This window comes from Polypterus senegalus, chromosome 18, assembly GCF_016835505.1.
Source record: "Polypterus senegalus isolate Bchr_013 chromosome 18, ASM1683550v1, whole genome shotgun sequence".
In the NCBI taxonomy this organism is placed as follows: domain Eukaryota; kingdom Metazoa; phylum Chordata; class Cladistia; order Polypteriformes; family Polypteridae; genus Polypterus; species Polypterus senegalus.
In genome coordinates this window covers 21,971,315-21,999,172 of record NC_053171.1, presented here as the reverse complement: position 1 = coordinate 21,999,172, position 27,858 = coordinate 21,971,315, and the positions used below count along the sequence as shown (strand labels likewise).

The 27,858-nt window shown below is 36.6% G+C and overlaps 1 protein-coding gene across 3 annotated transcripts in view; it reads left to right on the top strand.

The window, feature by feature from the left end:
* LOC120518752 (sodium/potassium/calcium exchanger 4-like) overlaps window positions 1–27,858 on the top strand; it is a 60,182-nt gene that overhangs the window by 8,204 nt on the left and 24,120 nt on the right. For all 3 annotated transcript variants that reach the window (XM_039741700.1, XM_039741698.1, XM_039741699.1), the window contains exons 2-4: window positions 5,619–5,723; window positions 16,838–16,914; window positions 19,363–19,437. In XM_039741700.1, the coding sequence (XP_039597634.1) occupies window positions 5,619–5,723; window positions 16,838–16,914; window positions 19,363–19,437 (257 nt within the window). The remainder of the gene's footprint in view (window positions 1–5,618; window positions 5,724–16,837; window positions 16,915–19,362; window positions 19,438–27,858) is intronic.

The window sequence follows — 27,858 nt, the reverse complement described above, 5'->3', positions numbered from 1 at the left end:
TTCATCCATTCAGAAATACAAGTAAGACGTTGTGTTAGTGAATCAAGAGAATCGGGGTCATCAGGTGCTATTGATAAATACAGCTGTGTGTCATCAGCATAGCGGTGGTAACTCGCGTTATGCCCCGAGATAATCTGACCGAACGGAAGCATGTAGATTGAGAAGAGCAGCGGACCCAGGATAGAGCCTTGTGGAACACCATATAGGATATCCTGTGACTTTGAGTTGTAATTCCCACAACTAACAAATTTTCTCCCTGCCAAGTAGGATTCAAACCAACTTAACACTGCCAGAGAGGCCCAACCATTGACTAAGGTGATTTCTAAGAATATTATGATCAATGGTGTCAAATGCGGCACTCGGATCTAAGAGGATGAGAACCGATAAATGGCCTCTGTCTGCATTTACCCGCAAGTCATTTACTACTTTAACGAGTGCAGTTTCTGTGCTGTGATTTGTTCTAAAACCTGACTGAAATTTATCAAGAATAGCATGTTTATTGAGGTGGTCATTTTAACTGCATAATTGACTGCCTTCTCCAGAATTTTACTTCAAGGCAGGTTAGAGATGGGTCTAAAATTTACAATAGCAGAAGGGTCAAGAATTTTCTTAAGTAGGGGTTTAACTACAGCAGTCTTAAGACAGTCTGGGAAGACTCCCGTATCTAATGACGAATTTACTATGTCAAGTGTTCGGGTTCGGAGTTCTTGAAATGATCCTTAGTGTGTTGCTTGTTTTTCTTTTTGGCTCTCTTGGCCATGATTTTAATCTAAGACTGAACTTTACATACAACCAACTTGCATATCCTCTCAGTAAGTTACCTGTTTACATGGTTACTTTTTGCAATTTTCATGCATTCAACTGTATGCATTTAGGTGGATTTGAAGACTTGGTTATTTGTTTTGATGAAGCAATTGCAGGTTACAGGCCTTGCTCAAGCGCCCAATGGAGTAGAGTCACTTCTTACATTTAAAGAATTTGAACTGGCACAGATCCTTGGCCTCAGAGTCGCCACTCTGCTGGTTTATCATAATCTCTAAAGCGCATATTTTATGTTCACTGGTGGACTAATAGTCGTTTTCTAACCTGCTTGATCCAATTCAAGGTCATGTAGAGGTGGCGTCTATCAATGGTGGGTACAATGTAGGAAACTACATCATACAGGGCACCAGTCCATCGTGGGGCCCAGTCATCTGCATACTTGCACTTGCACTGGGACCAGTTTAAAGTTGTAAGTCTTGGAGTACCGAAAGGGGAAAATCCACAGACACAGGAAGAACATTTAAACTCCACATGGTTGTTTTGTGGGATAACACATTAATCAGAAGACTGGCTGATGATGATTTTTCAGTTCATGAACTACTGTATATATTGGAAAGAAAAGAAAGTTTTATATTTTTACAAATTGCTTGAAACATTACTTTGATTTTAAAATGTGCCAACTATTCATTTGTAGAAACTGCTTTTTAACAGTCTAAAGTATTTTTTTTCCATTCAACTCTTAGACAAATGATGCTTGCTTATAAACAAATGACTACTTATAGCAGAATATAACTTTTTCCTCCATCTGTTGGAGTATAAAATCGATGTATGTATAGGACTGATTTAATCTTTCATATTCCCTCCTTTTTGTCATTCTTTTGTTGTTTCATAGGTTTTCTACCAATAATCCAACTGATGACAATTTTCCACCTGACCTGCGCATGCTGAACAGTGTGAAAAATTACTTGGAAATTGTCAATAATTTACTTTTGCTTCTACTTAATCTCAGAGTAATTTCGTACAGTTGTTAGCACTGCTGTCTTACAGCTTCAATAAATAAAAAAATCAGAAGTATATGTTATGTAAAATAGTACATTTTCAATGGCTTAGTGTGTTTGTGTCATGTTCAGGGTTGGATTCTGCCTAATGTTTGGTGCTGCAAGGATAATGTCTGACTCTCGTGGGAGTGAATTTGATTAAAGTGGTTTAGAAATCCATATCGTCAAAGCTTTAATTTTGTTGTATTTAAGCCTAAAGTATGCTACCTATTGTATTGTTTAGGTCAGTTTCACATCATATTAGATTGTAATGTGTTTTTTTGTTTTGTTTTGGTTTTTTTTTTCTCCTCTCTCTCTCTCCCCCCCCCTTAATTATTTAAGCATATGCTGTCCTTTCCTCCCTTGTAAAAGCATTTGTTTTGCTAATGGAGCTTTTAACAAGCCTGCTTTTAGAGCTGGGGAGTTGTAATCGGAGGCTAAAGTTAGCAGATAAGGAGTACTAAGGTGAGACTGGTTGTCAGAAGACCATCTAGATTTTAAATACAAATTTATTGTTGTGTACACAGTACAATGAAATTCTAATTTGAGAAAAGTTTGGACTGTTGTGTCCTGGGTTGGGGAAGGCTATATTTGATTGAAATAGTAACTTGAGATTACTAAGCATTCATAAAGACCTGGCATTCACAGGAATTCAGGATCAGATTAATTTGTTAATCAATTTCTGTCATATACCTGGGGTTAAGTAAAAATAAAGTTGTCAAAAACCAGTGCTCATGCCTGTAATACTGGCTAAACAGCAAGAAAAATACACTAGTAGACGTGTTTAGAAGTATCAATAAAAACTTCTACACTGTATAGCTAGGAAATTCAAATGATATGGTGGTAATATTGGTTTAATTTCAAAGTTAAGGTTGTGTAATTTCATAAAATTGTCCATTAAGAATTGTGGACAACAGATACATATGTATCAATGTATATATGATCTGTTATGTTTGAATACAGTAGGACCCCCATTTAGCATATCTGTAGGGACCAATTTGAAAAAAGAAATGTTAAATATGGAAAAAGTGTTAAATGAAAACTGTCGCTGATTTGTTAGGATACCGTTTAGTATAGGTCTCGGTTTTCTGTGTTTTTCGGGGTGTTTATAGTCTCACTACAGTTATTTTTGTGATTACTAGTTACTGTGCAATCTAGTTTGAGCATGTTCTGTTTAATTTATAGAACTGTCTCTTAATTTCAAACTATTAATCCTCCTGATAAAAACTGCTGTTCATAGCTGTACCATTATAAAGCAATGAGAGCATGAAGCCTGCTTGCAGTGCATCATGCGCAAAATAATGTCATGTTTACACTGCAGCTCAATTCCAACTTTTCTATGCGTATGTGAGACAGGTGTGATCTTTTTAAAAGTGTGATCAATGAAAAATTATCTAGAATCATAAATTTTCAGAATGCATTTAGAACTTTTATAACCACTGTTTTGCATCTTAACGCCCAAACATCTTGACATGGTAACAGGTCAAACAAGATTTTTTTTTTTTTCCCCCCTCGTGTTTCTTCATTGCTGATGTCATACATTAAAGTGATGTAGCACAACATGTGGGGCACGTTTACAGATATCTGTACACCTCATATCCGATTTGGATCGCTCACAAAATTTGAACAGTCAAACAAAAACAATCCGACATGAGGCAAAAATCCAAATAGTCACTCTTCACTGTAGTGTGCGCATAACCTTAATAGACTTGTGCTTGTTCAGGCAAAAATTGTGAACTATGGGAAAACCTTAAATATGGCAATGTTAAATTGGTGTGTGTGGAATTTTCACAGTATGCCCATATTGAATCCTAACATTTCTGTCTATTCAGAGATCTGTATACAGTACTGACTTAGATTGCATGTATTTTTTCCATTCAGATAGACTAGATTACATATATACGTGTGTGTGTGTGCGCGCGCTTGTTTTCATGTAAAACCCATAAAACAAAATATTAAGGAGCCGGTTAACAAAACAGCTGATGTATGCTTTGTATACTTTACTCAAAGTACTATGACAAATGCTTTCTTGGCTGAGAAAATACAAATGGTTTTTAAGATTTAAAAAAAAAAAAAATTGGTTAATGTCCATAAGTACAAAATAAAGTTGACTTTCCCCAGCTCTGAAGTTCTCTCATAACTCTAGACCTTTTTAAGTAAGGAAGGATAGTAAACACACAAGGTATTTACTCCGCTTCCTTTCTCACTGTAACACAACAGATCGCAGTCTTAATCATCAGTGTGTCTGTGTAGGATGGTGTGTGTTTGTGTGTGTGTGTGTGTGTATGTTGGAGAGGGGAGTATAGTGAGATGAGCATCAGTTATTTGTGAAAGAGAAATGTAGGCAAATTGTGATCACTCTGTGTCTTTGATCATTGGGAAAAGCCAGGCAACTCTAGATCTCTCTACACAAATAGAAGCCAATCCAGTATTATTGCCCTTACTAACCTAAATGCTTTGTCAATGAAAAGTTGCCAATGAGGAATAACTGAAATCACCATGCTTTTTTTGACTGATTACAAACAACTGAAGTTTGAGGTGGACTAATGATCACCCCAATTACAATTGTCAAAGAAATAAAGGGAAGAATAAAAATTATTTTGTGATCTTGTGTCTCAAAGTTTCAGAAAAGATATGCTTTGTTTAGGGGCTGAACTGATGTATTGAGTTAAAGTACAGCTAATGAAAGGCCCCTTAGTTCTTTGAATATGTTAATTTTCTGCTAATGATATAGCATTTTCAGGATTAACATGCCTACGGTCAGTTTTATTTTGAGAAAATCTATCTGCCTGTGGTAAAGATCAGTTTTGGATTGGATGAACTTTATTAATCCCATGGGGAAATTCAGATGCATATAGCAGCAGAAACATGAACAAGAATACAGATTGCAGAACAAATACAGCCAATCAATCAATGATACCCTTTATATTGTGAAGATATTTCAAAATGAACTTGACCAGTACATTGGGAGGAAACCTTGAATTGCTTGATAGCATTGGGCTGAAAAGACCCCCCAGAGGCACTTCTTAGCACACAGTGGTGGAATTGGCATGTGACTAAAAGTGCTCCAAGAGAGCACCCCTAGGAGGGGTTAGAGGAGACTTTTCATTATGGCGTCCAATTTTAACCCCCCCCTTTTTTCTTTTACTTTTTCTCCTACCCTTCCACAACACCTTCCAGTGTATCGGAACCAAGAGAAGCTTTACAGTGCAGTTGCACTTTATACAGTGTCTTCTGAAATATCAGTTTTTCATGTACACACAAAACAGAACAAAATTGGCTTCTGAGAAGGATCTGCAATGGCATGAGAGAGAGTGGGAGGTGTGTGTGTATGAAATGTTGAAGTAGGACATGGTGAATCATGATGGAATGTGTTCCGTTTTTTGTTTGTTTGTTTTTGAGTACCCCAAGATACTAATGCATGTTGGAGATGTTAGTCCTTGTTTAACATGTGTATAATGACAAATATGTTCAAGCATCAATGAAAAGAAATTGAATGGCTAAACGTAGGTGTCCAGTGCGATGTTTGTCTGCAAGTTTAAACCAATTTATTCAAATATCTACATCTGAAGCACTGTATATCCAAAATAACTATTCATTAGGAATTAGAAGGGCTACAACAGTGTGCATCAGCAGATGGGAAAATGGGTTAAAATCAGTTCCTTTTTAAGTAATTGGGAGAGGTGGAATCCCTCTTCAGCCTTCAGTAAGTGATTTTTAAAACTGTCATCAGATGTCTGATACAGCCAGTAAGCAAATATCCACTCTGATCCTTTTTTTTTTTTATGCTCATTTTTGTTTGCTTTTGTAACTTTGCAGGTCTTACAACAGCTGCTTCAACTGAAGATCAATTAGTCATGAAAAAGTGGGAGAGTAGAAAATTAATGGCTATGGAAAATGGAACAAGGAATTGCACAGAACCAGGCAAGTTTGTAAAGAGAAAGAAATGTTATCGGTAGATTGTAATTTTGGCTTTCTCTGGTAAGGGATGGTTCAATTATATTATTATTATTTCTAAGGTGTTTTAAGCCAAGTATATGTGAAAAATCCAAATGTGTTTTTGTGTTTGCTAATCGCATTTATTTAAAACAATAGTAAAAAAATAGCAGTAACATACTAGGGACATTCCCCTATCCCATCCAAAGATTATGCTAAATTTTAAATCTGAACATTGTAAAAAAAACACACAGATTCTATCAATTAATCATCTATAAACATGAAGACAATTGCTACCCAGTGGTAAGACCATAAGTATGCATGTATTAATACCTAACAACATAATTAAACATTCACAATTGATGGTCTTTCAAATTGTAATGTGACAATTTTCCTTTATCAAATTTTCTCCCTTAAGTCCATAGGCAAATGTAAAAAGTAAAAGTACCAATAATCAAGAAATGCCTGATAAAGATGTTTTTACTTTTTAAAATAGTAGAAGTTTAGCAGCTCAAGACCCTAGGAAATTTTTAATCTCTTATGTTAAGATGATTGGGGAAGGGTCAGAAGAGTAGAAAAAATTGGTAGTGAGGCTAAAACATTGTGCATATCAGGCTAGAACAGCAATTTATTTCTTGTATAGCCCCAAAATCGCACACAAGGAGCGCCGCAATGGGCTTTAACAGGCCCTGGTTTTTGACAGCCCCTCTGCCTTAACTGCCTAAAACAATAAGAAAAAACTCGCAAAAATACTCTTGCAAGGAAAAAGAACATGAAAGAAATCTTGGGAAAGGCAAGTCAGAGAGATACACTTTTCTAAGTCAGTTGGGCATGCAGTGTGTGTCAAAAATTGGGTAAACACAATGCACAAAACAGAAAATGAAGCCAATGAGGAAATCCTAGAACATATGGAGGACAGGGTTTGATCGACATTTTTGATAAAATTGGAAACGAGAATTTATAGATCAGACCTATTGCAAGTACTGTATGTAGCATAGCTTGAGGACAATTAGTAATTGAATGAGTTTTAGTATTCCGTTAGAATTAGGATTTAGTCATGGAAAGAAGGATTTAGTATCAGTTTTGTCTAAAATGTGAAGAATGTGTGTGGTAGGAGTTTAGCAGATTGAGAGAGGAAATTAACTTTTAAGTGTGCATATCTGTAGCTGGTAGCTCTGGGAACAAGGTAAACTGGAAGGAAACCAGGGTGAAATGGGTAAGGGATGGCCTTGTATTGACACTTGACATGATATGACACAGTTTTCTTGTATGACTTCTTAATGAGAAGAACATCGGAGCATGTTGATAAAAGTATAATCAAAAACTATTTTCCTGGACAATCCACAAATAAAACCACTTAAGTCATTCAAAGGCTTTGTCAGTGTCACACAAGTACAGAGATACTGGATAATTTTTAGACCAGGCGATATTTGTTTTATTATTCAAGCTATTTTAATCATGCAAATAGAAAGTAACATTCAAGAGCTATAAATATTGTTCTTTTCCTGACAAAGGGATGCTTGATTTGAAAATTACCCAGTATATAGTGTAGTTCAATGATCTCCTGAAGTTTAAAATGGTCCCTTACCTAATAAGTAATTTATTCAGCTTTGGATTGGTTTTATACAGAACCATCAGAGTATCTATTTGTCAATGTTTTTGTTCCCAGGTGTGGTTTTTCATGCCCTTATGCCATTTACAAGAGTCCATCTGCCATGCTGGCAGCTGCTTTTGGTTGAGGTTAAACTCAGTTTTGTAATGTGTGTTGTTACATTGTCAGGTTTGTGTCAGTCTGTTTAGTGTTATGTTTGTATGTGGTGTGTGTGTGTGTGTGTGTGTGGTTTATTTTTTTTAATACTTTTAACAAAGATTAAATTAAACTGTTACTTTGGTATCTTCAAGGCAATGCTGTGGTAAGTTTGCATTTTCCATTCTCTATAGATTTAATCTTCAACTCTTTCAGAAAGTGGACGGATGGATATATTGTCTTGATTTTGTACTATTCTGTCAAGATACCAAAATCTTAAACTTCAATCTCAAATAATTTAACATAACTAATAGTGTCTAAAGATTTCTTGGAAAACTGCATGTTGTTAAAGTATGCTTTTTATCAAACTTTGTAGTTAAAGGAGGGTTTTTGTGGGTTTTTTTTTTTTTAATATCAAGTTTAAAAGGTAACCAGTAACCATACTCTAACTACCAGTGAGGCTCTGGGTACTATTTAATTCCACATACACAAGTCTGCTGGAGCCAATCCCAGCCAGCACAGGGCGCAAGGCAGGAACAAATCCCAGGCAGGGCACATGCTCACATTAGGGACAATTTAGGGTTGGTTTGCACATAACCTGCATGTCTTTGGACTATGCGAGGAAACTGGAGCACCCGGTGGAAGACCACACAGACACGGGGAGAACATGCAAACTCTATGTAGGGAGGAGCCGCCCTTAACTCTGCTATTTAAGTATGACAGTATGTAAAGTTCCAAAATAGTTCATCAAGAGTCCTGGGTGATACCTGATTTAAAAGAAAGACTTGTTATATGTATACTGTTATCAGAGAAATAGAACATTTAACTTTAATTTTTATATGATCTAATTTTGTAATTTAAATGTATTGCCACAAAGGTCCATATGTCCCAGTTAAACAGGCAGACAGTTTGAATAACATTTTTTTTTACAGTGTACGTTTAACTGCCTGCAAAAGTTCACTATAAATAATGAATGCAGAGTCCAGTTACTAACCAATAAAGCTTTAAAAGGCCTTGCACCAAACTACCTCATTACCCTCCTGCATCATTACAGTACTGTTCATCACCAAGATACCATCAATCTTCTCATGTGCCATACTAACCTAGGTTCTACGGGTGACTGAGTCTCCATCTATTGTATCCAGAATGACCTCGCTAAAATGTTTTGGTGCTGCTGCTTCAATACTTTCTTCTTAAAGGTAGTTATGTAACTGGCACAGTCTTGCCATCTGTCTATCCATTGGACCGCATACAGGCTTGAGCAGATTTGTGTCAGATGAGATTTAAGTAAATGTAAAGTATTACACGTAGTAAGATACAGTTGTGTGGTTTGAATACACAATGGGAGGTCTGAAAATCGAAATTGAGAAAGATTTAGGAGTCATGGACTCATAAATACCAAGTTCTAGACAGTGTTCAGAATCCATTAAGCAGACACAGTTGGACACTTGGGGTAAATTTCACACAAACATTAATAAATGGAATGTTACCAAGTAGTGTGCTAGACAGAATTGTAGGTACTTTCAAAACTAGATTTCATGATGTTCTGGAAGAATTAAGTTGGTGTGGTTGGTGAGCTTTGTTGTGCTGAATGACTTGTTCATGACATCTAGATTGTTTTTGAGTTGATGCACCTGGACAGTGTGCGCCTCTAGCCTTGCACTTCTAACCATGACCCACCTGTTTCTACCTCAGTGTGCACCCTAAAAGTAAGGCTCTAGAACAGGGGTTCTCAACATCGGTCCTGGGGACGCCCTGTGGCTGCAGGTTTTTGTTACAACCAGACTCCTAATCGGTGACAACACCTTATAGCACTGATCTCATTTGATTAGCTGGTTGTGGTTTTTTTTTTTTGCCATTCGACATTCAGAAAAGCACAGAAGCATTAATTTTACATTTATAATGCATAAGTATTTCTGCTTTTGCTCTAGATTTAAATGCTTAACTCTCTTTTGTTGATTTCATTATACTTTGCTCTTTCTTTGTGCAGTTTTTCCCCCCTTCATTGCATCTTAATAATGACAACTTAAAACGAGCAGAGCAGACACACAGGCAAACAATACTGAATAATCAAAGTATGCAGCTACTTTAGTCAGACCCACTAATTAGTATATAATGGATTAATTAAACAATTAGAACACTTAGAAAGTAGAATGAAAATCAAGATGGAAATACTGTTAAAAAGAAAGAGAAAATATATTATTCCTATATAACTGCTTGGTACATTTTTTTATATATATTGCTAAAAAAAAAAATTATATATAATTTTTTTTTAGCAAACTTAGTTTTCTAATTTAATATATTGTTCCTTAAACACAGAACTTGGGAAATATCAGTTCACTTAATTAGCCCAGGATTTCAATTTAAAAACGGAAGCTGGTTGGAACAAAAACCTGCAGCGACAGGGGGTCCCCAGGACCGACGTTGAGAACCCCTGCTCTAGAACACAATCTCCATAAGGGACATCTGTAAAAGATATATATAATTTCCTTACTACAATGCACGCTGGCCACTTCTTTCTCAGTTTCAGCAACCTTGATCATAAGATGCTGGATTAGCTGACCTCTCCTGCAGATGTACATATCCTGGGGGTGGGCACTATAGCAGAATCTCTGCAAAATGTTTAACACCATGCAGGACCTGAATTGTACTGGCCTCTTTCATAAATATAATTTATTTGATAACCCCTTTTTAAAATGTTATCCAGAGAATTGCCAACTAACTCTTTAGTGCCTATTGGACTTCTCTATTTACTATTATTTTCTCACTGATACTATTTCAGGCCAACTTCCTGCTTTTACTCGCACACTTTAAGATGCCTGTGAAGAGTATTTTAATCTCTTCTATACTTCTACACCTGTCTGGGTGTTTATTTTAAGAAGCAATTTCTTCTTTGCTATTTTTTTTTTTATTTTTATTTAAACGAAATGCATGTATTGATACAATACCTGTTTAAATGCCCTCATCTTTAAATGTGCTGTTTATCCTCACCCTTTTCCAGGCTCTATTGCTTATGCATGCTATGTCCCTATCATAACTAATATTCTTTTGCTTGATTCCTTCTTTACATGGAAATGAACTCGTGTATTTACTGTGTATGCATGCTTGCTGCAGCTGACCCTGTAGCATTGCTGAGCTATGCACACACACAGCCCTTTCACTCACACATGCTTTGTTCTTGAGCAGCTAAAAAAATTACAAAAAAAAACCTATTAATGGGGGGCTGTAAAAATGACATCTTTGTAGAAATCAAAAAATACTTTTAAGTGTAAATGTTGTGTATGAAACATGATATGATTAATACATAAATCGTATGCAGCACTCTGCTCTCAGTGCAATCCATGCAAGCAAGTATGACTTCATGATGCAGTTAACGAACTGGACACCAGTAAAACAACTTTTGTTGTGTTAACCCATAAGTTTGTTTTTCATGTGTTTTTTTTATTTTTTCTTTGGGTTTTAATGCTTTTGATCTAGTGAGATTTTCTTGAGCAGCTACTTCTATTCTACTTTTTTCAACATTGTGAAAGTGTTTTGACCATGGAGAAGGTTCTAGATAACTTAATCATTAATCAATTAACTTAATCAAATTGCAGTAATATAACTGCATATAAAATGACATGTTCACATTTTATTTGCATGCTGCTGAAATAAGAGTTGTGTCAAAATGCCGGAAGCTTTGATTTATACACTTGTTATGCATCTTGCAGGTTTTTTATTTCTGTAGCAGCAGTATGGTTTGAATTATCAGGTTCCTTTCCATTTGTGACTATTTGTTTACTGTTTTGTGACATGATCACAGGTTAAAGAATTTGCTTGGAAATATACAGATACAGGATTGCAAAATTTGTAAATGGGATGCTGCTTATTTTATTAAATGACTTAAGCATGCTTACCTTTATTTGTGTTTTATTAAAGTTGGACTGTCTATTCCCATAGTGCTTAATATGAAAAACTGGTAACCTATAGTTAAGATCTGTAAGGTTGTAGTTGGCTTACCAAGCAGATGCAATACTTTATCTCATATACCTATTATGAAGTCCTGCACAAAAGTGCTTGTTTCCTTTTGCTTTTCAACTGATTTTATTCCAATTTTTATATTTTGATTTAAGTTGTCTGACCCTTTGTTGGGGTGTAGTGGAAATTTTTTGGTGGTGTGTTATATTCTAAAGTTGATTGTCTTTATTTTCAGTTGACTACAATAATAAACTACATCAAGTATATGGGTGTTCTAGTATAGGTCAAATGTAAAATTGAAACGTCACTGCCCTTTTTAATATATTTGGACCATTTAATGTGTTTTTATTTTTTTAATAGTATTTGAATGTCTGATTCCCAGAGGCTTGTTTCATTTTTCAGTTTTAATACTGGCTTTATTGATAATAAGAATTATACTGTAATGATTCATTTTCACCTTTTCAAAATAAACCCGTTTGTCTCTTGCCGTATATTTATTTCTGACAGTGAGAGTGGTCCACCTGGCTGTACCCCTCTGAATGGGAGCTTCTTCTCCCAACCAGTTGCATAGGAATTAAAGAATGACAAGTAGATCTAGAGATCCTTAGGCTCAGGACAGGCAAATATACTTGTAATGGTGGTCCATTTTCTCTAACCTAGATATCTGGAGTTTTAAATGAATGGCGAGTACCAAGACATTTCCGGTGGGGCCCCATCAACTAGATTGGAGCCGTAGCCAGAACAAAATCTGTATTTAAAAAAAAATGCTCCAGCTGAATGTCAGAAAATGAATTCAGATTCACATCGATTTAAAATAGTAAATAAACATCAGTTAGAGGAGGCATGTGCACAGACCAAAAAGAATTGCAGTATAAAGAATAACGTGTGACTACTAGAAGATTGTAATTTTGCTGAAATGTGAGGTTTTGTAGCTATAATGTATAAAAGATCAACATTTACCTTGCAAAATATTTTTTCTTTTAAGTGAAAATCCAACCATTGTTTCTAACTAACTATTCTAGCGAAAAAAAAAAAAAGGAAAAGGCAAAAGTGAACAGGAGTTCACTTTACTCAGTCATGTTAGGAAACCCCATGGAAATGTATAATTTGACAACAGATACATCTGCTTTACTGTACAACAGTAATGAGGAACCCAATCGTGAGCATTCTGTTTTTCTTTACTAGTTGAACAGATGCAATGTCAGACACCTTGTAAGATTCCTGTTTATCTATTAGTGTTGCATAACTGCACATAATTTTAAAACTGATGTAAGAATGAAGAACTAGAAGTGTTTGAGTTGGAGCAAGTTTGTCCAATATTCATTTGTGTGCAGACCTGTTAAGTTGGTTTCTACTGAGCAGGGTTGCAAAAGTTAGTCATGATGTGTGTGTGTGTGGTTTAATTTTTAAAAATTATGATGGAGAGAAGTGAGGGGAGGCACATTGAATTTACAGTGGGTACGGAAAGTATTCAGACTCCAATTTTTCACTGTTATATTGCAGCCATTTGCTAAAATCATTTAAATTATTTTTTCCCTCATTAATATACACACAGCACCCCATATTGACAGACAAAAAAAAGAATTTTTGAAATTATTGCAGATTTATTAAAAAAAAAAAAAAACCTGAAATATTACATGGTCTTAAGTATTCAGACCCTTTGATCAGTATTTAGTAGAAGCACCCTTTTGAGCTAATACAGCCATGAGTCTTATTGGGAAAGATGCAACAAGTTTTTCACACCTGGATTTGGGGATCCTCTGCCATTCCTCCTCTCCAGTTCTGTCAGGTTGGATGGTAAACATTGGTGGACAGCCATATTTAGGTCTCTCCAGAGATGTTCAATTGGGTTTAAGTCAGGGCTCTGGCTGGGCCATTCAAGAACAGTCACAGAGTTGCTGTGAAGCCACTCCTTTATTTTAGCTGTGTGCTTAGGGTCATTGTCTTGTTGGAAGGTAAACCTTCGCCCCAGTCTGAGGTCCTTCGCACTCTGGAGAGGGTTTTTGTCCAGGATATCCCTGTACTTGGCCACATTCATCTTTCCCTCGATTGCAACCAGTCGTCCTGTCCCTGCAGCTGAAAAACACCCCCACACCATGATGCTGCCACCGCCATGCTTCACTGTGGGGACTGTATTGGACAAGTGATGAGCAGTGCCTGGTTGTCTCCACACATACCGCTTAGAATTAAGGCCAAAAAGTTCTATCTTGGTCTCATCAGGCCAGCGAATCTTATTTCTCACCATATCGGAGTCCTTCAGATGTCTTTTTAGCAAACTCCAGGATATGCAAAGGATTACCAAAGAGGAAGTAAGGACCGCTATGAGGAGGATGAAGAATGGGAAAGCATGGATGTGTTTAGGAGAGAAGGCAGTGGAGTTTTTTAACCAGATTGTTTCATGCAGTCTTGGAAAGTGAGAGGGTGCCAGAAGAGTGAAGAAGTACTACTGTTTTAAGAATAAGGGGAATGTGCAGAGCAGTAGAAACTACAGAGGAATCAAACCGATGAGCCACAGCATGAAGTTATGGGAAAGAGTATTGGAAGCTAGGTTAAGAAGAAAGGTGATGGTTAGTGACCAGCAGTATGATTTCATGTCAGGAAAGAGCACCATAGATACAATGTATGCTCTGAGGGTGTTGATGGAGAAGTATAGAGGAGGACAGGAGGAAGACATTGTGTCTTTTTGGACTTGGAGAAGGCATATGACAGGCTCCCTAGAGCGGAGTTGTGGTATTGGATGAGGAGGTCTGGAGTGGCAGAGATGTATGTAACAGTGGTACAGGATATTTACAAGGAAAGTGAGACGGTGGCGAGGTCTGCAGTAGGAGTGACATTACAAGCAAAGATGGGATTACATCAGGAATCGCCTCGGAGACCTTTATTTGTAATGGTGACTGACAGATGAGATTAGACAGGAGTCCCCATGGACTATGATGATTGTGGATGACATTATGATCTGAACTGAGAGTAGGGAGCAGATCAAGGAGACTTTGGAGAGGGATGAAGGTCCGTAGGATCAAGATTGAATACGTGTGTGAATGAGAGGCAGGTCCAAGGTATGGTGAGGATGGAGGGAGTAGAGTTGGTGAACGTGGATGAGTTTAAATACTTGTGATCATCAGTACAGAGTAATAGGGAGTGTGGAAGAGAGTGCAGGCAGGGTAGAGTTGTTGAAGAGTGTCAAGAGTGATTATGACACACTGGTACCGGCAGGATTGAAATGGATGTCAACATGATATTAGAGAGACGATCTGTGTTCTATGGGTTGGAGACGGTGGCACTGACCCAAAAATGGGAGACGTAGCTGGAGGTGGTAGTGTTAAAGACATTTAAGATTTGCATTGGGTCTGACAAGGATGGACAGGATTAAAATGAGTACGTTAGAGGGTCAGCTCAGGTTGGACAGTTGGGAGACAGTCGGAGAGGCGTGATTGCGTTGGTTTAGACATGTGCAAAGGAGAGGTGCTGGGAATACTGGGAAAAGGATGTTAAGGATACAGTTGCCAGCTAAACGGAAAAGAGGAAGGCCTAAGAGAAGGTTTATGGATGTGGTGAGGAAGGAAATGCAGGTGGTGGGTGTAACAGAGCAAGATGCAGAGGACAAAGATCTGGAAAATGATTCACTGTGGCAACCCCTAACGGGACCAGCCAAAAGAAGAATAATAGAGTGGACAAAGCAAATAAAGGAGTGAATTTGATTTCTTTCGGAATAGAATTTTAGGTAGCCCGTTGGGGAAAGTTAATAGCCCCGGTACATCAGGCTATTGATTTCTGCAAGCCCTGACTCTTTTTAGTTGATTAATTCTTGGTTAAAGATGAAAGATTTATTACCTTCATAAATACCACTTTGTGCTTATTTGTTCCTATTTAATACTCTAAACATTCTTTTTAATACTGTAAAGTTGTTTTTTAACATGGTTATGTGCTTTAGGGAGCCTAACACACTTCTAGTGTCAAGACTATATATTTCCCTCCTACTTAAATGTCCAAATTCCCCCTTGCAGGGACTAGTGCCCTGTGTATGGTATGCCTCCCAGAAAACACTTCTTTCCAGCTGGTGTATTCTGTTCTCCATGTTTATTATTAGAATCAAAAGGAGTACATTGAATATTACTGCAGCAATAAACAATTTTCAAAATAAATAACAGAACCCTACTCTCTACAGTGTTATAAATTTTGCTTTATTGCATTGGCGACTTCATATTATTTGGTTGGGACAAAGTACAGTACTAAGAGCATCTAGTGTTGATTTCCACAGGAGTTGGAGACGAGACACAATCAGTAGAAGCGCAGTAAGCGGGCGCCTGGTTTTATGAGAAGGGACACCTTAAACATAAGGAAGCCTAGTGACTGGTCGTCTAGTTTGATAAGTGGCACAGATTTTGAGTTACAAAATACACAAAGCCACAAAATCTGATCTGAAGACAACCAATTGAACCACTTATAGGACTGTAAACTGTTCATACACACACACAGTGTTCTTGCTGGAACTATGTTAACATAGGTGAACCAAAATAATGAAAATTTTAACTTCAGCATAAGATTTGCATCATGACTATGATAATACTGTATCTGTTCTATACAAGCAAGAAACTTTCATGGAAATCTGGTTTTATTTCTGACTAATTTAGAATTGCTTTGATGCCCGATAAAGGTCTAAAACAGTTACAATCCTCATTTGTAAAGGCTGTGCACATTTATGCAAGGCAATGACAAGCTAAAATGTCATTAAAGTTGTGTTGATTCTTGATGTCCAGCTGCTACTGGGTAATAAGTAAAGCAAAGAAACTTTTTTTTTTTTTAATCAATTACAAGTTAGTGTAATACAACATAACGTCTTGGGAAAAGTTTTGTAAATGTTCCTTTCTTTGGAAAGTACCGTAAACCTTTTATAAAACTTTTGGAATGGATATCTTATAGATGGAGGCAGTTTCAGATTGTGGTCGATCTACTACGATTTAGGTATCTTTCAAAAGCATCTAAAAGAAAGCTGCTTGTATAAAATATCGAATGATATCAAAACTGGTTTTGCTACAGCTCATCTACTTGTTAATACCGCTACACTATGATGTGCAGTGGTGTTTGTGGGAAGTAGGTAGACAAAGCGTTATCTTTCAAAAAAGTACATTTCTACTTTGATTTGTAGAACACCATATGGATAATCCGGTAAATTGTTTTAAAATGGGTGTGGTACATATTTATTTATATGTCTAAGGATACTGAAGTTTTTCTCATGCTATTATGGTAATGTGTATATAGAAAGATTTTAAGGCAGCTAAATGCTTGGTAAAACTGTGTTTTAGATGTTAGTAGCAATTAACTTGTTAGAGAGATTTTAGTGGAAAAACATGATAGTCTATTTATATATTTAAAAAAAAAAAAAAATTTTTCTTTCCAGCAATTCATGAATTCCCTGATGACATTTTTACAAATAAAGAAAGACGACAAGGAGGTGTCCTGCTTCACATATTTGCTGTAAGTATATAGTTTCAGTTTAAAAGCCCCAACATAAAAATTTTAATTTAATCAACTTTGCTCTTTTTAAAAGTGCAGTTAAGCAACTGTGTAGGATAAAATTTGCTTGTATTTTAAAGCATGTCTTTTCATGAGGCATTTATACTAGCGTAATATGCAGTTCTTAATGTTCGGGGAAAAAAACAGCAAATAGGCTACAAAGATTAAAACTATGCAAAACACCCTGGCCATGTTGGAATATTATATAATACTTTAATTACTTAAAATGGCCAAATTGGTTAAGCTATATTATTGAGTTTCTTTTCAAAGAGTTTAATACCTGCTCTGTACCTCTTTTTGTAAGTAATTCAGTTACTACTATCTAAATTTTGTGAACTGTTCCCTTGTAGGTATGGTATGAATGTGTGTCTGCATGTTTTTTCCCCCATGTAAGTGTCCTGACAACCCACAGAGGGGCTGATAGAGTGTTCTCCTTGGCAAATTGTTTGCGATTGTCAGATTGGGGAAAGTGAGGATAGTCCCACTTTTGTAAATCCAAACATGCTCAATAAAGTGGGGGGGGTGACCAACTACTGTTATAATCAATAAAAGTTTGTGGCACCTTATGACCCAGTGATTGAAAAACACTGCTTTAGTGTAATACAAAAAACACAGTGCTTAATTAAGAAATACAAGAACACATAACCAGTTGGCTTGAGGGGAACAAACATTTTTATGACCTCCTTGTCAAACCTGAGCCTTACCCCAGGAAATCTTGTTTGACTGTATGATCATATTTCTATACATCAGAAATGGTCTCCTCCGTACAAAGGACCATTTGAAACTGTGGAGTGGATTGGCTCCTCTTTGATGACTTGGGTGTCGCTTATCATATAAGGTGCTTTTTAGAACTTGCCATGTTACAAGTTGACCACTGTAGTCATCTGAAGAGATGCACTTCTCAGCTCCCCACTATGACAATTATCCCTAGACCTCCTAATGGACAGTTACCTAAGCTGGCTGCATTGTCTGGTTCACCACCTTATGTACCAGCTACTCCGATACCACAGAAAGATGAGGCTCATTTAGATAGTGTTTGAGTTTTGCTCAGAGTCAATTTCTCTAACACATTTATTCAACTGGAATCTGTGATGAATGCTGAAGCACTTTCTCCTGTGAAAGACTTTCCTCTTGTGTCAGCTCTGGGACAAATTCATTGGCATACTACCCTGCCAAAGCATTTTGAAGATTTGTGATGGGTTAAAAATATTACATTAACATGTTTGTGCATTTTCTAAGTTGCAAATGTCCCACAATAGAAACAGGGATATTTCTTTCTGAGGTAGGAGGTATTTTTAAAGTTATGTTGTCACTTAAAGGTTAAATTAGAGGAATAAATGTTTGTTTATACTAGAATGCAAGTCTGAATGTAAACATCTTTTTCAATGCTCATTAAATTAAGTTGCAATGTGTTAAGTAGTGTTTATAAAGTTAAACATTCAAGATCTGAGAGTATATGTGAGAGGAAGCAAGATGTAGTAGGGAAGGAGGGATTTAAAGGAAAACTGAGTGCCTTTATGAGCAGTGTTTCGCATTCTCCCTCGGACACGCTAAAATTGAGTACTTTCAGCCAAGGAATTATTTCGCAGTAGTTGTCCCCTTCATACCAACAGTAATATGCCATACTGAGACTGGGACTGTCAAATCGGAAATATCTTTGTAAATTTCTTCCTTTTTAATTATTCTGTTGTGTGTTCAGATCATAGTTTGTGTGTATACACATGCTATGCATGTGTGTTTATGCATGTGTTTTTATATATAGTGTGTATGTCTGTTTATCTGCTTTTAAAGGGCCAGATTTCGTCTAGGCTTCAATAGAATTTTATCTGTTCATCACAAAGATGAGTCCTTTACAAATATAAATTATATAGTGCATAATGCAACCTCATACTCTCTAATAAACTATCTAGTTCTGCTAATTACTTGATTACCTGACATACAAAAAAATTTTTATTTAATTTCTTTTTTTATTTGAAAACTAAATGCAAGGAAAATCAAAATACTATACTGAACTTAAACCGTATACAGATGTAAAGGGGCATCTGCTGTAAATGTGTTTTTTTTTTTTTGTTTGTTTTGGTTTTTTTTTTGTTACTAAGTTTACATTTACTTTATGAAACAGTACAACACTACACAGAAATGAAGATTTGATTAGTTTTAGAATTGTGTGACATGAGATGGTTTAGATTCCATTCTAGAAAATGAATTCTGCAGCCATATTTAATGGTGTCACTTATAGCAACAAACGTTATTACATACTGGTTCTACTTTGAGACTTGCTTATTCTAAATTTGCATGTGAAAATTGTAAACTGGATCATTGAAGTCTTGCTTTAGTGTCTTGCAGTATCACCTGTAGTGGAACAAACCGTAAGTTTGGGTTTCATTGATTCTCTGTCTGTTTTTGCAGGCTCTGTATATGTTTTTCGCATTGGCTATTGTTTGTGATGACTATTTTGTTCCTTCACTGGAGAAAATCTGTGAGGTAAGAACACATCAGTGTAAGAATTTTATTTCGCAACTTTTCTTTGTTATAAATTTATTGTAAATGTGAAACCTTGTGCTATTTGGCTTGTTTTAATGTCTATGAAATTTTAGATCTGCTTTTTAAGGAACTTTAAAGATGTTTGTTTTTCTTTTTTAAATAGAAACAGATTTGTCTTTTTAGTTTTGGACCAGTTTGATTTAGATACTGTGCACTTCGACATCAGCTATGTGCAAACTTTGTACCACAGTTTCAGGAAGGTTTTTAAAAAAAAAAAAAGTTTAAATATTGTATTTATTACCTATTTCTGCACAAGTAATAAAAAATGAATGGCTCAACCTGCTCTTACATATAGTTTACAATGTGATTTCAAATTATAAAGTACTAAGGGAGCCAAGGAGGCATAAAATTTGTAGGTTAAGTGAGTGTATGGTAAGGCTAGTTTGTTACATACTGTATAATCACAAGTACAATGCTGACTAATTTAGGCAGAGGTCAAAATAATTTGACAGGCTGCACTCGCCTAATGTCGTGTGACATGGGTGCTGTTCTGCCTTGTTAAATCCTTTTTTTTTTTTTTCCTTCCCCTCCTCTGTCATCTTTCCAAGGGTATATAGCTTGAAGCAATCTTTTATTTTACCTGTAAATGCACTAAGCAACTCCTACATTGAGAAATCAGTGGAGAGAGATGGAGATATATATACACACACACACAGTGGCATGATGTCTAGCTTTTGAGGTGCTTTTGGTCTACTTCTGTGTCAGGCAGCTCCTATTTAAGTGATTTCTTGATTGAAACAGGTGTGGTAGTAATCAGGCCTGGGGGTGGCTACGGAAATTGAACTCGGGTGCGATACACCACAGTTAGGTTATTTTTTAACAAGGGGGCAATTACTTTTTCACACAGGGCCATGTAGGTCCCTAAATAATAAAAACCATCATTTAAAAACTGCATTTTGTGTTTACTTGTGTTATATTTGACTAATGGTTAAATGTGTTTGATGATCAGAAACATTTTGTGTGACAAACATGCAAAAGAATAAGTAATCAGGAAGGGGGCAAATAGTTTTTCACACCACTGTATATATATGTTACTTAAAGGGGCTCACGTGTGTGTGCATGCATCAACACACCCAACCTCTATTGCTTGAGAGAATATTTTTGTGTGCTTTTGTCAATTATACTACACTGGTTAGTGATGCTGTAAAATTGGTCACTGGTTTAATTCATTCCCTGCCCGTTTTTGTTGTCACTCGTAGTTTGTTGTTTATAGTACTTTGTGTGTGACCTGCTTGACTTTCTCATGGTGTCACATAGTCTAATGGCAAGTGGTAGTAATAACAGTAAAGCAGAAATTTCAAAAATGAAACTATGAGGATAACTGATGTATTGCTGTGTTATCCACTGTCAGATTAATGCTTAAGATTGTGCTCTGTTGACAGGAATGCTGTTTTTCATGTGGTGATGTGTACATTTATTTTTTCTTTTTTGGAAACTTTTTTGAGATTCTTTAGTAGTTCTGATGGGATGTCTGAATTTATAGAGAGCTACGTCAATAAGAATGGAAAAAATATTAAAGAAAAGGAAAAACTTGCTAAGAGCCACTGGAGTGCGAGTCAACGTTTAGTGTTTTAACATAGCCTGTCTCAGTTCAATTAAAAGAAGATGGATGTAGACCCTGATCAGCTAATCTCCTTTGCTGCTGAAGCACCTGAATAGTTGCATCACATCACCGAATTCATTTCAGGATCTACTTGCCTTTACCGTGTTGCAGTACTACATAAAAATCATGGTAACCTGGTGGTTTACAAGGAAACAGTCTGTGTTGTGCAATGAGACCTTTTTTATAGGAGCTTTTTAATATTGCATTTAAGTTCTAACGGAGTCAAGTCACATGGACCATGCTACAGAGTGTCCTGCAGTGCACTGGCAGCATCTTGCACTTGTTAATACTAGAACAAATTCTGGTTTCTTGTGACTCCAGGATAAATAAAGACTTAAAATAAAACATTCTATATAATGACCTTAGAACATACAAAGTACAGTATTAAAATAATAATTTTAAAAGTAATCTTAAAAGATTAATTTGCATCAGACGTTTGCACAAGTCTGAATTCTGTTCTTCTGACTTTGTCATTCTACCTAGTTAGCATTGTCTGAAAATTTATCTTCAATTTTTGCCAAAGAAATTTTGAAAATTTTAAGAGTAGAGACAAGAGCGACCCCTAAACACCACGGTCAGAAAAATTCCCGCCACCATAACCTTTTTCTTTCTGTGTATGAGACAATTTTCCACCCATATATACCCAATTGTTTAAGTTTGAACATTAGCTTCTCATGAAGTAGTTCCAGAAGTTTTTTGAATACTAAGATTAAACAGGATTGCATGTACCCCTCTGATCAAATGATTTTGTTGCGTTCTCAGAAAAATTAGTGTGGTTTTTTTTTGGTTTTTTTTTTTTTGATGGTTGGTTCACTTCCTAATAATTTGTTTAAATAAATATGCCAGCGATACAGGTTAAGGTTACTGACTTATAGTAAATACTGTAAATTTGTCCAGTTGAGGGTGTTGTGTTTTTTTTTTTGTGGTGTTAAATATACTGTAGCTTTCAGTCTTTGGTATTTCTCTCACTAAGAAGAGATTTCTGTTTACACATTATTGATTACATAAATATAACATGTACTGTACTTGTGGATGAACTGAGAATTTTAAGATTCAAAAAATTAGGCTCGGCTGATTTGTGGGTCAGAGCTTAAAAGTTTGTTTTTCAAATGATGATCTCTTTAAATGTATGAAAAGACCCTGAAATCCCAATAAGGGAAGTAATGATGACAGGAGATGCACATTATTAGAACTGTATCTGAAGCATAATTCTCACTGTAGCTAATTGTCTGTTTATATGGGAAATACGGAAGAGTAGTTGTTCATTATATGCCCAACTTTTCCTAATAGTTAATCCAGTAGTCGCCCAAAGCAATTAAAATACTGGGCATTGTTCATAAAGATTGTCTCATTACAATACAACACAATACATATTGTAAGAGATCTTATCACATCTGGGGGATACCAACAAAAATGTCTTCAACACTCCAAAGGAATACACCATGGAAAAAACTGGTAGCATCTTTCAATGTGCTCTTTCCAGACCAGTAGCTAAGCAATGCCTTTAGGGGCATCAACTCCGTATTTTTTACACAAGATCAGGGCTTGAACTACAACTCTGGCATACAATGCAACAGCAACTAAACCTGAAAATTAATGTAAATACATACAAAGACCAGATCAGCACGGGATCATCTTGAACTCATTGCACACTGCAACTAACCAAACTGTTTTCTATGGTTCTGCATGATAGTGTGTGATTAAAAAATTTTCTTGGCCATTACTGTAAGCTACATTGGATAGGGTAACATTCTGAAAAATAATTTTTGAATGGAGTATTTCTTTAAATAAAAAAAAATATTCATTATATTCAGTATAAATACTAGCTGTCATGCCATCAGATCATATTTCAAAATATCGACAGCAAATTACTGGACTAATGCTAAATTGTTACTTTCTTAGGTTTCTGGTTGGGATTGATAAGCAGTATGTTTTCTGTTTGACTGTACGATTGTGCCCTAATGTCGGCATGCCTTGCTTGCTTTTTGCCTGACCCTTAGTTCTGCTGTGATAATCATCCTAAACTGAATGAATTAATTTTACCCCTCGGCACATGCAGGACTTAATGTATCTTGGTAAATTGTATTCAGTTCTTTTCACTTGATTGTACAATGCGCAAGTGCTTAACGTCTTCCTCACTACATGTCACTAGTTGAGCAGAGCACGCACATGTACACAATGATAAATTGAGAGCAGTAGGACACTTCTTAAACACTGTACTATTTCAGAGAAGTATTTTTTCTATAAGCTTCTGTAGTAATACTGTACTCTTTTTTTTTTTTTTTTTAATTTATTTTTTAGCAATGCATGTATTTTTGCTTAAGTAAAATAAGTATTGCGTTAGATTACTCATTGGTAATGTTATGTTTTCCAGAACCAAATTTGTTTTAAATTTGTATGTTTGGTTTGTCTGTGGATGAGGCATTTTTCGGGGTATTGAGGATAAAAATACCAGGGTTGGCTTATCTGCAAGTTTCTAAGGTATAACTTGAGCACTCCAGGATAAATTCTATCTGATTTTGGTCTTTTTAATCCAAGTAGTTTTCCCTGTCTCTGTTGTATCTCCAAATCACCAAACACCTCCTTAGCTTTTAGGAGATTATTCACTTATTCAGAAAACATCGAAGAACATTTTTCCTTACAGTTTTTAATTTCATAATTACTGTTAACACACCACCTTCTCCATGACCATTCATTTACTGAGAGTACCAACTTAATATCTGCATTTTCTGCCATGTACCTCTTTAATTGCTTTATAATATTACTAAGGCCCTTTTATCTTTTGTCCTTGTGTTTTCATAAGCCTTATGGTTAATGATGGAATGGTCTTACACATATTACAGTGCATCCGGAAAGTATTCACAGCACATCCCTTTTTCCACATTTTATGTTACAGCCTTATTCTAAAATGGATTATATTAATTTTTCCACATAATTCTACACACAGCACCCCATAATGACAACGTGAAAAGTTTACTTGAGGTTTTTGCAAATTTATTAAAAATAAAAAAAACTGAGAAATCACATGTACATAAGTATTCACAGCCTTTGCTCAATACTTTGTCGATTCACCTTTGGCAGCAATTACAGCCTCAAGTCTTTTTGAATATGATGCCACAAGCTTGGCACACCTATCCTTGGCCAGTTTCGCCCATTCCTCTTTGCAGCACCTCTCAAGCTCCATCAGGTTGGATGGGAAGCGTCGGTGCACAGCCATTTTAAGATCTCTCCAGAGATGTTCAATCAGATTCAAGTCTGGGCTCTGGCTGGGCCACTCAAGGACATTCACAGAGTTGTCCTGAAGCCACTCCTTTGATATCTTGGCTGTGTGCTTAGGGTCGTTGTCCTGCTGAAAGATGAACCGTCGCCCCAGTCTGAGGTCGAGAACGCTCTGGAGCAGGTTTTCATCCAGGATGTCTCTGTACATTGCTGCTGTCATCTTTCCCTTTATCCTGGCTAGTCTCCCAGTTCCTGCTGCTGAAAAACATCCCCACAGCATGATGCTGCCACCACCATGCTTCAGTGTAGGGATGGTATTGGCCTGGTGATGAGTGGTGCCTGGTTTTAACAGAGAGTTTAATCCTTGTCTCATCAGACCAGAGAATTTTGTTTCTCATGGTCTGAGTCCTTCAGGTGCCTTTTGGCAAACTCCAGGCGGGTTGCCATGTGCCTTTTACTAAGGAGTGGCTTCCGTCTGGCCACTCTACCATACAGGCCTGATTGGTGGATTGCTGCAGAGATGGTTGTCCTTCTGGAAGGTTCTCCTCTCTCCACAGAGGACCTCTGGAGCTGTGATAGAGTGACCATTGGGTTCTTGGTCACCTCCCTGACTAAGGCCCTTCTCCCCCGATCGCTCAGTTTAGATGGCCGGTCAGATCTAGGAAGAGTCCTGGTGGTTTCGAACTTCTTCCACTTACGGATGATGGAGGCCACTGTGCTCATTGGGACCTTCAAAGCAGCAGAAATCTTTCTTTAACCTTCCCCAGATTTGTGCCTCGAGACAATCCTGTCTCGGAGGTCTACAGACAATTCCTTTGACTTCATGCTTGGTTTGTGCTCTGATATGAACTGTCAACTGTGGGACCTTCTATAGACAGGTGTGTGCCTTTCCAAATCATGTCCAATCAACTGAATTTACCACAGGTGGACTCCAATTAAGCTGCAGAAACATCTCAAGGATGATCGGGGAAACGGGATGTACCTGAGCTCAATTTTGAGCTTCATGGCAAATGCTGTGAATACTTATGTACATGTGCTTTCTCAATTTTTTTATTTTTAATAAATTTGCAAAAATCTCAAGTAAGCTTTTTTTCACGTTGTCATTATGGGATGTTGCGTAGAAGTCTGAGGAAAAAATTAATTTAATCAATTTTTGAATAAGGCTGTAACATAACGTAAAATGTGGAAAAAGTTATGTGCTGTGGAATACTTTCCGGATGCACTGTATGCAGCTGCTTTAGCAGTTTCTTTCATGTCTCCTTATTCATCAACTGCAAGTGTCCCTTAAATTTCCAAATGTTTCTTAATTTCCCATTGAACTTGTCCTGTGATAATTTATATGTAATGTACTTTTTAAAACTACTCCACTTTTCCTTGACTGTCTCCATGCTGTCCTACTAAAGTACACTTATCAGTTTTAGTGTATGTGCTGTGCCAAAGTACCATGAAACACATTGAGTTGATTTGCATCTACCCCCGAATTCTGTCCTGAAAATTAAAGAATAACAAATCTAGACAATTTTGCCATATACTTGCTGTTGAATAGACATTGATTACACCTATAAATTCATATTTTAGTCCTTCACTATTTCTGGGACTTTCTCTGTGAAATATTTGAATAAAGACACCCATATTTATAACATAACCGCCTTGCATATTGACAGTTTAGAAGTGGTATCTATAATATACTCCAATGTCCAATCTCTATCTTATTGCTTTCTTGCAGCTGGTCCTTCATGATCATTACTATACAGACTCATCAAGGTGCTTGATACCAAAATTGCTTGACTGAATCAAAATTTGCTGAGAGGCCAGTCAATTTTAAATTGTCACTCTTATGAAGCACTCACTTGAGGAAAGAATGCAGATGGTTTCACTGTTGTTGAAGGGATTATGACCTTAATGTTATGCTACACTGGGATATTCAAACATGGCTGTATTTGTAAAAAGGGACCTGCTGTATATAACCAAAGCTCAGATCAACATCAAGACTGAATTGTTGATACAGTGGGATGCAAAAGTTTGGGCAACCTTGTTAATTTTCCTGTATAAATCGTTGGTTGTTACGATAAAAAATGTCAGCTAAATGTATCATATAGGAGACACACACAGTGATATTTGTGAAGTGAAATGAAGTTTCCTTGGATTTACAAAAAGTGTGCAATAATTGTTCAAACAAAATCAGGCAGGTGCATAAATTTGGGCACCACAAAAAAGAAATGAAATCAATATTTAGTAGATCCGCCTTTTGCAGAAATTACAGCCTCTAAACGCTTCCTGTAGGTTCCAATGAGAGTCTGGATTGTGGTTGAAGCCATATTTTACTGTAGGTAGCAGGTGTTTTTCTTGGAATGCCGTGTTCTTTTTCCTCTATGCATAACACCCCTTGTTATGCCCAAATAACTCGATTTTAGTTTCATCAGTCCACAGCACCTTATTCCAAAATGAAGCTGGCTTGTCCAAATGTGCTTGAGCATACCTCAAGCGGCTCTGTTTTTGTGCTGTGGGCACAGAAAAGGCTTCCTCTGCATCACTCTCGCATACAGCATCTCCTTGTGTAAAGTGCGCCGAATGGTTGAACGATGCACAGTGACTCCATCTGCTGCAAGATGATGCTTTAGGTCTTTGGTGCAGGTCTGTGGGTTGACTCTGACTGTTCTCACCATTCGTCGCTTCTGTCTATCCGAAATCTTTCTTGGTCTGCCACTTCGAGCCTTAACTTGAACTGAGCCTGTGGTCTTCCATTTCCTCAATATGTTCCTAACTGTGGAAACGGACAGCTTCAATCTCTGGGACAGCTTTCTGTATCCTTCCCCTAAACCATGATGGTTAACAATCTTTGTCTTCAGGTCATTTGAGAGTTGTTTTGTGACCCCCATGTTGCTACTCTTCAGAGAAAATTAAAGGAGGAGGGAAACTTACAATTGACCCCCTTAAATACTCTTTCTCATTATAGGATTCACCTGTGTATGTAGGTCAGGGGTCACTGAGCTTACCAAGCCAATTGGAGTTCCAATAATTAGTTTTGGAATCAATAAAATGACAACGGTGCCCAAATTTATGCACCTGCCTGATTTTTGTTTGAACAATTATTGCACACTTTCTGTAAATCCAATAAACTTCATTTCACTTCTCAAATATCACTGTGTGTGTCTCCTATATGATATATTTAACTGACATTTTTTATCGTAACAACCAACGATTTATACAGGAAAATAATGACTATTAACAAGGTTGCCCAAACTTTTGCATCCCACTGTACCTACTGTAGTACGATGATCCTTTATTTTCTCTTCACTGAATATTGAAAATGTGCCATTTTATTTTTTATAATTTCAGAAGTAGTTGCCGAGGTGTTTTTTGTTAATAACTGAAAGGATTAGAACAGTGAGCAGTTTGTTTTGATTTTTTTTTGTTTGTTTTTTGTTTTGCTCATATCCACTTACCTGGTGTACTCCTATTTCATGTTTCAATATACTAGAGGAAGCTCTCTTGTGTTGAGCTGAAACAAGATTGATAGTGTTTGCTCCAATGTGTCA